At 37.7% G+C, this 12,068-nt stretch overlaps 1 protein-coding gene across 1 annotated transcript in view; it reads left to right on the top strand.

Annotated features, from left to right (window-relative positions):
* ABCB28 (non-intrinsic ABC protein 8) overlaps positions 1-12,068 on the top strand; it is a 507,377-nt gene that overhangs the window by 206,635 nt on the left and 288,674 nt on the right. Inside the window, exon 3 of the mRNA XM_089404304.1 lies at positions 1,901-1,924. Within this exon, the coding sequence (XP_089260430.1) occupies positions 1,901-1,924 (24 nt within the window). The remainder of the gene's footprint in view (positions 1-1,900; positions 1,925-12,068) is intronic.

Raw genomic sequence — 12,068 nt, 5'->3', positions numbered from 1 at the left:
ATGCCAATCACATAGCCTCATGCGTAATATAATCTAATGAAATTCGACAATCCCATTGATTTTGAAATCCTGAAAATTGTTAAGTCCGTTGAATTTCGAATGAGATATGAAATTCTATTTTCTCCATATGAACTCTGATGAGGTTGGAACCACTCTCAAACATCCCGAGTCATTTCATGGTAATGTTAAAAATTTAAGTAAAAAGATGAAAATGAAAAATAAAGGAGAATGCCATTTTTATTTTAAGAATTTAACATTACCATTAGGGAGCATCCAGGAAGTGTCAGGGAGCATCAAGGGAGCACCTTGGGAGTGGACAATTCAGAGTTTCTATCCCGCGCACAAACATGAAGTCTTTTGCTTTAGAATTATAGAACCAGTGCATGCTTATTCCAAGGTGGTTGGTTTTTTACAAACCCGTCCGGTTAGGACTACTTAGGTGCCAAAACTGGTCGGTTTGGTACCTAACCGACCCTAATCCGCCATGAATCAAGCTTATTACTTCGGTTAGCAAGCTCGAGCATCTGACCGACCAGTTTGGTTGATTTCTGATTCAACCCCACCATTTTTTAAAACTATGTTAAGAGGTTACAAATTCAAATCCAGAAAGGGATAGACCATGTACACTTCCATAGACTTTTAGCAGTGAAATCGCTACATGAAGGTGGGTCCCTTATTCGAATAGGCATCAAAACACTAACTTCATGATACATCTCACATCACATTGTCAAGATTAATAAAATTTATAACTACATAAAAAATGAATCTCTTATCCTCCAATTAAAAAGATTCTCATACACCAACTTTTAGTGGTTCACTTGACCATAACTTTGCCAATTAATTATAAAAATTATAATTAGAACATATATATATACTAAATGCCCATTATGTTTTAAATAATCATTTCTAGTGAGCCATATAAAATATATATTAAATATTAAATAACTATTATATTAATTACGGCATTACACATTGTGCCATGATCCCATCATCATTATCATTATGCTTCGCGAATGGTTTTATGATATGTATTACTGAACGGCAATTTAGTGATTAAATATATTTTCTATGAACGCCAACCCACGTCTAGTAAGGGCAGAAAGGAACAATGGCCGCTGGTTGTCTCTGCTTGAGCGCGAATCAAGTCGCCTCGGCCTGTGTATGTCAACTGTTGAGAGAGAGATATGCCAGCGGCTATACGATTGAGGAAGTGAAGCGAAGATTTGGAGAATACACTGCCAAGAATTGCAGAACCTGTGATTTGCATATACTCTTTGGATTCACATACCGAGCTAGATTGCAAGTCAGGTTTAATTTTAGGGTTGAGTTTTTTTAATAACGTGAGAAAACCAAAACACAAAGGTTTTCGTCCTTTAAAACCACACTGATGGTTCAATGGTGTTAGAATGGCCAAATTTCATAATGGTGTTAGACGGACTTGAACGGATTGGAGTTTTTGGTTGAAGTTTGTTGAATTTTAATCTTGAAGACTAAAATATGGTGTATCCTGTTATTTGTAACTATTCCTATAATGTATGTAGTATATACTCATGGAGACAAGTGTGTGTAATTTGGTCGCGGGCTTGCTACATAATACTCTTTTTGGTAAGTGGTATTTGGAATTATTTAATTTGGCCATCAATGGATGTAAGCTACCTTTCACTTCTTTTTTGGGTCATCTTATCATGAAAATGATCTAGTACAAAACCAATTTTCTTATCTGATAATGCTTGAAGTTTTAGTGCAACAGTAGCATACTTTTTGTCTATAATGTTTTACAACCTTTGTACTTCATATTTCCATTGCACATTTGCATTTATGCAAAATGGAAAAAAATTAGAACGTTCTTATAATAAGGGCTAGTGTGTTGATATTGTATTTTGGAACCTTTGTTTTCTAGGTGGAGTTCTTCGACCGACATAAGGTACGATTCCTTCTCCATTTCTTTTGTTGTTTTGAAAAGATGTTACATTCTAGTGTTAGAAGTTTATTTTCTCTTTCAGGATGAAGGTGATCTTATTAGATTGAACTTGAAGATCCAATACTAAATGCTTTTCCTTCTAGACTATTAAAGTTTTAAATGATTCTTATTTGCATGTCTTGACGAAGCTTTTAGAAATTCACATTGGCCCAGTAGATAATTAGAATGCTCCAATAAATGTTGATATTCACTGGACACTAGCAATACATGCATATTCTTATGGTTGAGTAAAAGGATGGATGTGGTTTGGTAGATTCAGGTAGACAGAATCCTTTTCAGCTTGAAGGATACCCGTTTTTGAATTTTTGCATAGTAATAAAGAATAATATTACCTAATCAATAAGGTTAGCAGTTAAATGCCTATACAAGAGACATAATTCATATATACTTGAAATTCTAGGGATTGGTGTAATTTCCATAGCAGAAGTATTTTAAATACAGGAATGGAACAAAAACAAGGAATTACCTTGGAAGGGAAATGTTTCCTAGCTATTTATTTCTCATTTTTTAAAAATCATGGATGGCCCCACGTTCTGTAACATGAAAAATATCAATAAGCAAATAATTTCACTTTTTATTATCTGAAAGAGTCCCCTTTGAAATCAAAATCATTGTACCTTCTGTACTCCATTTTCGTAAATCCCATGTCATCAGTCTATGCAAGCCTGGAAATGTATTTATCTGGATAATCTGGGCATTTAGTGCCTTTCATGTAGTCTTCTTTTGCTATTATATATTTTTAATATTTAACTAAATTTTTTCCTATGTATTGAGGGAATAGTCTAATTGTGAATTGTGAATTTTTTCTAATTGTTTCTTATAATACACGTACACATGTGTGTATATATGGGTGTTGTTTACTATGCATTTCTTGATTGTGACATAGCTCAATATATTCTTGAGAGTAAAATCCGAGGATGAGATTTTGAACTTGCTTTCTATTATTTTCAGCCTTCTTTTTTGGCTTAGGGAAAAAAATATTTTATCATCCAAAAATTTCGGTAATCCACGAAATTTGGCAACTGCTAATGTGAACAATCTGAAAAGTAGTTTCTTTTCATTTAGACACACAATTTCCCTACTTATTTTGCAGTAGGATAGGAACATAAATCAATACACAATCACACACCTCAACAACACAATTTTTCTAGGGAACCCAACTGGGAAAACCCTCTACTTGTATGCGAATTTTATTGATAGAATACTAAGCAATAGATCTTTTACAATACATCTTTGTTTCAATAGAAACCAAACTGATTTCCTCTGCTTGTACTAAGTTGAAAAAATGCAAGACCCTGCTCTCCTTTCCTTCTCCTTTATGCAATCCTAAAGGCCTATTTCCTTGCACAAATCCTCCTAAATCCTAGCGCATAGGCTGCTCCTATTTAATAGGAATTTCCTCCTATTTCCTAGTGCAATTCCCAAGGAAAATTGCTCTCTACCAACTCGCATAAAAACTCCTTGTTCTGCTCTCTCGCAAACTCACACACAATATTTGTGCTCAAGAAGAATGATGACAGTTGTGCCTTCGTTACTCCTGTTAAAATAATTGGAATGGCTAAATCAGGCAAATTATATTTTAGGAAATTGATTTTGTGATTGATTGAGTTAATTGAGTTTAACTAACTCATGCAACCCGTCTCATCTCAATTCTAGAACTTGAGATTCAGTCACTTCTCCTTTTCCCAAATTAACTCGCACTAGAAGACAACAAACTCGGCCACTTTTGCACATTAGTTACTGTTTCAGAACTCGTCCTAACTTTTAGGAACACATCATAAATTATAGGAACTCTTCGTAATTTGTAGGGACTTATCCTAAATCTTAGGAATTCATCCTAACTTAGAGGAATTAGCTCCTAACTTATAGGAATTGATTCCTAACCTACAACAATTCGAGCATGCTAAGGAAGAACTCGTTGAGGTCCCTTTCTTAAGGCATAAATCAAGGAACCTTTCTTGCTACTATTTTCAACATGTAAGTATTACATTCTCATACTCAAGGTGCCTCATGTTACCTTGTAAACCATAAAGATGTATACTAAGTCACCTAACACGGGACACAAGACACGCAAATTCAAGTGTCTGACATGGGGCACGTAGACCCCCTGAAACAGGACACGTAGGACACATTATATATATATATATATAATACTAAATAGATATTTCAATGATTTCATATTACAAAATTTCTTATGATGATACAAACAATGACATACATCTAGATTCTAGATTCGACATTGTAAATTTGTAAGTTGTAAGTTGTAACATTATGCATACAAATATAATCGTGACATATTCATCAACGATCCAATTGGAGAAAGACAAGAAACTGTAGTTTTGTCATTAAGTCATCAAAATCAATGTGTTACATAGGTACTGAGTCACGAGGACTCTTGACTAGCAATGCCAATGGCAAATAGAAATAACAAACACAAAACAACTACAAGGTAGTAGGTAGCTCATCAATCATCATCATCTAAATCAACATCACTGTCATGGTCACGACTGCTCTCCTCTGCATCATTCTCCTCTGTATACAATGTAATCTCTGCATCTGCTTGTGTGGAGGATGACCCCTCAAGATTATCACCATCATCAAAAGTGACATGCTCTAGCTCTGGCCCATTAAGATCCATGTTGGCCAATGCCAACTCAACACTGTTGTCCAAACCCATATCATCAGGAAACACATCTCACGTCTTTGTCTTTCCCTTTAACCACTCCTCCCTCTGCCTGTAAATAAGATGAAGGTTGGTGTGCACATACACCATTGTCTCTGCCCTGAACTGCTCAAGCATGCTCTTCTTCAAACCTTACGAATTCCCATATGTGCTCCAATTTCTCTCGCAACAAGAGGATGAAAGAAAAATGCACTTATTGGTTGCTTGAATCACCTCCAAAATGCTCCTAAATCCTTTGCTACTCGCTCCCACACACCCATAGCAAGTGAGACACATTACAATGAAGAAAAAGCGACCCAAATTGGGCTTTTAAAGAGTTGTGGCACACTTTTTGAGAGGGGCACGTGTCCCGAAATCGTGTCATGTTGCTAGGGAAAATTAGATTCGCTAGGTCCACAAGTCCCTCGTGTTCGGACATGCTTGACCCACAAATTAGACACGTGTCCCTTGAGAATTGTGTCTGACATGTGGGATTCGAGACACGTGGGGGGCAGAGGATGAATCTAGTTTCTTATGATGTATATGATTACTAAACCTGATGGTGTCTCACTTTACCCTATCCCAAAAGAGTACTATATTTGAATATATCATTTCCTATCCAGAAACTGCCCTCGGTTGAGGAAATGAAAAGAAGGATCTTCAAAGCTTCAAAGAAAATTATCGCATTGTAAAAGGACTAATGTATTTTGGGTTGATTTTTTTCGAATTAGAAGTTTTTTATTTTTTTGTCAAGAAAAAAATTGTATATATTTATGAGAAGAAAATATATACATAGTATGTCGCTTTTGTTGTGTATGCATCAACATAATTATAGTAACAGGAAAATACATCCCCTTACTATGAGTTTATCTATACAGTCCTATATCTTCAAAAAACATAACGACAAAAACTAATACCACAACTTGTGTCCGAACAACACTACAAAGATGCACCAAAATTGGAAGGAGAGGAAGCTAGGAGAGATTTATGTCCATAGACTTGTTTTACATACCATCAAAGAACTCATATAACCCAGCAGAGCTAGTGGGAAGAGCAAGGGCTTCTTTGGACAAACCATCTCCTTCCATATTGAGTTCATGAAGGATGTGACTGAAAGATATGTGTTGAAAAGAATTAGGAGCATCCCTAATGTATGATAAAAGAGATCCAAACCCTAGTATTGTAACTTGGGACTTGTGGTTGGCCTAGTCGATGACGTGTTTGGAGCAATGTTATCGGAACCAAATCAAAATAGGAAGAATCAGCCAGTTCAATTGGTTTGGGGCCCAAACTAGTCTGGTGCAGGTGTTGGAAACATAATACGCTGGTTTAGGACTGGTTCCTGCATGGCCCAACCCAAAAATATCACATTTTTTTTGGATGGCCCACATATAATGGATCCCTATGTCCCCCCTAAAGCTATTTAAACACACCCACCCTCTCTTTTCACACACACTATTCATTTGAGCTTCTTGAAATTCTTGAGCTGAGTTTCTTGAGGAGAAATGGAGAGTTTTTGTAGGGCTGTACTGAGAGAGTTCTTAGGAAGATTGAAGAGCTGGTTGGAGCGTTGTTGCGCTGATTTATAAGGGAGATTTTGGAGTTGCTTCAATGATTTTTTTTACCCAAAGATCTTTGGGTGTTGTTGAATGGGTTTTGGAGCTAATTGAAGGGGCAATTTCTGATTTTATGAGGGCTACTACAGAGTTGGTTTCTTTGTTGGTTGGAGTTGATTTTCTTCTGAAAATTTAGATGTCAACTCAAGGTCTTTGATGGCATCCATTCTTCTATTTTTATCTAAAAATTTGTTGTTTTTCCCCTAGAAATTTAAAAACCTAGGGTTTTCTATGCAAAATTTTATTTTTTGTTGCAAAAGTTGTTATTCCCCCTATATTCTTCTATTTTTCTCTAAACAATTGTTGTTTTGCAGGGCTATTCTGAGGGATTTCTTGGGCTAATTTGTAAGGGAGATTTTGGAGTTGATTGAAGGGGCAATTTTCAGATTTGTGGGGGTTGCTACAACATCACAGATCTGAGTTTTTTACTTTTTGTAGCTTCTTTTTATCTCAACATTTGGAGATCTTCTCAAGGTTATTCCATGGCTTCTATTCCTCTTCTATTTTTCTCTAAAAAATTGTTTTTTTTTGCCTATAAATTTAAGAATCCTGGGGTTTTCTATGCAAATTTTTATTTATTGTTGTAAAAGTTGTCATGGCCCTCGAAAACAAAAATGATCCAGCATGCATTCACTACCATTTAAATGAACATGGGGTATAAATATGCAACTATTGTGGGAAAGAAGTTAAGGGTTGGTGGATCCATAGGATTAAAGAACACCTCACACATTGGAGAGGGCAAGTAAAACCTTGTAAGAAAGTTTCTGATGATCTTAAAGTGGAGATGTTAAGTGTTGATTTTTGGTAGCATTAGATGTGCTCTAAGCCTCAAAATTTGCAAGTAGGCTAAGACACATGTATTCTCCAATACCTAGAAATCGTTTTGGGAAATTTCACTCGGAGACAATTTTATTAAAAAAATTAACTATTTTTAATGGGTGCCTAAGTCTAAACTTAGGAAATTAAAATAATTAAAGGGTATTAATCTAATTGTGGGTGAAACTTCTAGAAGAAGACGGAGCTCGAGTCCAAATGATTTGAGCCATTGATTAGAATCTAATTTGGGCCGTTGGTTCTCAACTGGAGGATTATAAGGACATCGATGGGCACTTGGAGAATACATCGGGTGAAGATCAAAAGATCGTTTTTCTGGAGCAGAGCAGCTGCTGAAAAGAATTTCGAAGTGATATTTTGCAGTGAGGGGCAGGGATAGTTCCGGTTGGAGATTACTCCTGATCCGAGAATACTTACCAGAGAAGTTAGAGAGAGATCTGGGAGAGGCAACGTAGTGGCTAAGCTGGCTAGTGTAGGCTGACTCAGAGGCAACGCAAAAGCCTTGAGGAGGTCCAAAAATTTGTTGGAGGAATCAATATCAGAGGCTAGAAGCCGGGGTGTGAGACCAAGAGGTGAAAATCGAATTTCTTGGGTAGCAAATCGATCAGCAGAAGGGGTGATGTTGTCCCTAGAGACTGTGATGTCGGGCTGATGCAGTGACTGTGTAGAGGCAGTGAGGGGCTGTTCATTCATTGACTGGATCAGACAAGATCTCTAGTGATAGTATGAGGTAATCTCACTTATCTCTCTATTAGTGATATTTTCTGTACTAGATAGCCAGGAAGGCATCCAGAGATTGTATTCAGAAATTACTACTGCTTAATAATAAAACCCTCAGCGCCTGCACTGGTTTTCCGGCATTGGGTTTTTCCGGGGACATTTGTCAAAAAATCACTGTATAGATGTGTTGTATTTTTTCCTTGCTTAGTTTTGTCATGTCCCCATTTTTATTCTTCTTCATAGTACAGCTAGGGTGGATTTCCAGGGTAGGGGATGGCCAGGTCAGTGGAGTAGACTTTTGTCATCAGGGGTCCCGATGGAGCTTTGGGGAGTTTTTATGGGATTTGATGGCATTTGCTTGGCATATTCCATCATCTGCATAGTTTGCCTTTCATTCCGTCGCATTCTGACAATTTAAAAAAAATAGCCTTTTTATGGAGCCTGACTTAATTAATTATGCTCAAGGTGGCGTTCTGGGGAAATTAATTGATGGAACACCTCAGTATAATAGTTCGTTGGAACCGAAACGAGAAGATCTATAAGGTGGGATGCTGAGAAGAGACTTCTATTGGTCGAAGAGAGTATGGTGGGCGATTTGTCATTTTGCTTAATTAAAAATGACTTTAATTAGTCATTTAATTAAGGAAAAATAATTAATTGGGGAAAAAGGGGCCAAAAATGACTTAAGTGAAATAAAATTAAAGGGTCACTTGATAAAGTCAATGGAGGAGCTTTTAGAATAATAATAAAATAATAAAATAAGATGCTTCTAGAGGCTTGGAGATCTATCCATCAAATCTATAAAAGAGGAGGAGGAAGACATTTGGAGACATCTTGGATTTGTGTATTGTCTTTGTGGAGAGGTGATCTTGAGCTTGAAAGACCAAGGTTCATCTTTGGTAACTCGAGTACTTGCATTTTTGAGTATTATCACCATTGGGCAGATCGAATCTTGCATTTGTGCAGACTGTATCGAACCCCTATTGCAGACCGAATTGTAACTTGGTCGAGCAGCATTATATACGTCTCATTTGATAGGCCAGATTTATTATATTCAGCATACGAGTTTTGTGTTGAAACTTGGTTGTTTCCAATTTGGTAGAATATCATAATGGACCTAGATGCATAAATCAACGTAGACTGTGATTGCGCTAATTGTTCCGGTATTGGGCGTGGATTTTGGGGGGGTGAGAGTTTATTTTTTTCAGATTAAGATCTGATTTGTTGTCTCGCCCAGAGTTTGGATAAGCGTTGATGCCATACACCTGTGCGTATGTCAAACTTTGATGGTGATTTGCGCATGCAACAGAGGAACAATCGACCAAGGTTGCGAGTTTGATCGGGCTTAGAATAATGGTTGCATCGCAAGGGACAAAGCCATATACAGGGTAGCCGCATCATTCTCCGTGGCTAGGCATAGAAGGGTTGTCGTTTGGAAACTGAATTAATTATCACGGGAGCTTGTCGAATTGAGCACTAAACATTTATGAAATCGAGTGCTTCGATTTGGGGCAACGATAAAGCATAGCCGTCGACTCTTGCGATTGCTGGAGTCAATAATCACATTAAAACCACGTGCATTGATGCTTTGATCGCTCTCATATTTGACGCAGAGACCGAGTCGACCACATTCTCCTGAGACCAAAAAAGCAAGGACCCCCACGCCAACAATTGCTGTAGTCAAACCCTTGTTGATTCTGCTTCGAAAGTTGTCGTGCGATAAGCAGAGACGTTGAGATCTTTGACATTTTAATCGTTGTCACATAAATTATCGTTGCTGAGCTCGTAAGAAAACTCGAACCCGCCATTTTGTAAGACATTGCCTGTTCGATGCGGTCATTTCAATGAAGTCGCTACTAGGGACGTCGTGACCATTGTCGTGTAGCTAAAATCACTTTGCGCCAAACGTTCTCTGTCTAAATTGATTCATCGGGCATACCATTCAAAAGGAAACTATCCGTTGGTTCTCGGTGGTTAGTTTTTGATCATAGTGAAGGGCGAGATCTCATTCTTCCTGAGCGACCGACAACAAATTCCTATTTTAGCTATTTCTTGATTGAAGAGTATGAATTTTGAAGTATGAATTGAGGAGTCAAGGTTCCTCGTTGAAATCTCTTGGGAATTGAGTTTCTAGTCTATTTAGAGGACGAGTTCTAGTTTAATGGGGCTACACCCATCGTGGCGATAGTCTAAAGATTCCAATAGTTCGATTCACCTCATTTGTGATGCAGTTCGAATATCATTTAGAGATATGCTGATCGAGTTCCCTTTCTCTCTGGGCAACGTATTACACAATGTCTGTAGCATATGGGTGAGAGGTTGCCACAGGCAGGTCGTGTTCCAAATCTGAAGGTCATGTTTATATGCCTGTAACAACTCATGGTACGAAGGCCGAGTGTATTATTCTTGTAGCCGCTTGTTTGAGGAGCCAAGTCGATCAGAAATAATTCTTTAACAGTCTCAAATCCTTCATGAAGCTAAATATATTGATGGTGCCAGAGCTAACCTGTTAAACACTGTAGTCGAAATTTCTAGGTTCTTATTTCTGCATATATGTTGTGTATGAACAAGTTGAAAATTAATTTCAAGTCTGCTCATTTCTGGAACTATTGTCATTACCTTTGTACCAGTTTAGAAGCATGCTTGCAAGTTGTATTTCTGAGCTGAAGGTCTCGTTTTGATCTTGTACTTGGATTGGAGGTTTGATATATTGTTGAGTCAGAGTGTTTGAAGTTCTGGTAGTTTTCATAAGGCCTGTGTAAGATTTGTTATGGGTGATAGAGTATGCACAAGAAAGTTATCATTATACCTTGTAAGAGACATTTTGCCTAGTAGATTGAGTCGTGAATGATTGTCAGCCAAAACATGCTTCACGTGTCAAGTCTGAAATAGAGTAAATGTCAGTCTTTGAATAAGTCTGAGTGTATTGGGTCAGGTTGTAGGTGTATGCTACTATTACCTTGAGTTGCTAATAAGTTGTGGCTGTTAGGGTTTAGCAGCCCTGTATTGCTATATGCACCGTATTCTCTTAGAGTTTGTTGTCTTTCTTGCTACACATAAGGTCTGATATAATTGTCCAGCTATTGTTGAGTTGAATGTAAGGTCTATGTATTGAGTTAGCTACTATTGGGTATTTCTATTGAGCTATCAGTCAAAGCTGTGTGTGATGCACTTGACTTCATTGGACTAAAACATGGCTGAAGCTTTTGTAAACTCCCTTAATAAACCAGCAACAACAAATAGCAAACCTTTCTCAAAGGGGCTCTATGCCATTCTTCGGAAAAATCAATTAAGAGATGTGTAGGAGGGGCAGGAAACAGGGCACAAGATTTTTGTTCTTGGGAGAGATTTGAAGTGCATGAGCGTCACATAGAAGATTCTTTTCAAACTTGATGAACTAGATGCACTCCTTTCCAAAGTGAGCTAGGTAGAAGGGAAGAAACTAATTTGGGCTCTAAAACTAGCCATGTTTGCTCTCATACAACACAAGTTCTTGGAGGAACCTTGTGAAGGGGTTAGACTTCTAGTTGCATCTTGTCTCAGTAACATCATGAGACTGACTGCCCCCATAGCTCCTTACAATGATGATATTATGAGGAGAGTTTTTAGAATGCTGATAGAAACTTTCCGAGACTTGGACAACAGTGTAGACTCTATCTTTGGGAAGAAGCTTGAGATTTTAGGAGGCATGACCATGACTAGGACTTATGAGATCATGTTTGATCTGGAGTGTGACGGTTTGATCCTACAGATGTTCCAATGCTTTTCCAGCATTAGGAAAGATCATTTTGACATAGTAGTAGCACACATGCAGTCCATCTTGTCATCATGTATGAGAGGTCGTGATGCCATTTTGTAATATCCCTTACCAGGAATATTCCTCAAACACAAGCAAAACTCCAACCAGAGATGGACTGGGAGGGCATTTACCAGATATGTCGCCTTTGAAAAGAGGACGAGATCCGGAGGCTACCTGGCCCTTTCCAGACTCTGTCTAAGAGTATATGAGAAACACACAAGTGGTATAATAATCAAGAATGCTCAAAGAGATACAAATAACAATGATGCAACATATAACAATATAACCATAAGCAGATACTCAAGAAATGCAGAGAGAATGCTGAGCCATTTTATTATACTGAGTAATAGAATGAGTACAGGAGGCGATCAGGAAGATGGCACCTCGACTTGCACCAAGCAAGTGAAGAAATTCACTCAGAATAGCAAAAGAATGGCCCCTGCGTCCAAGCTGCTG

Source organism: Pinus tabuliformis, chromosome 2_2 (genome assembly GCF_031772625.1).
Source record: "Pinus tabuliformis cultivar Carrire ecotype Pingquan chromosome 2_2, CPIR1, whole genome shotgun sequence".
Taxonomy (NCBI): domain Eukaryota; kingdom Viridiplantae; phylum Streptophyta; class Pinopsida; order Pinales; family Pinaceae; genus Pinus; species Pinus tabuliformis.
The sequence above is the reverse complement of the archived record's forward strand: the minus strand, read 5'-3'. Positions and strand labels throughout refer to the sequence as shown.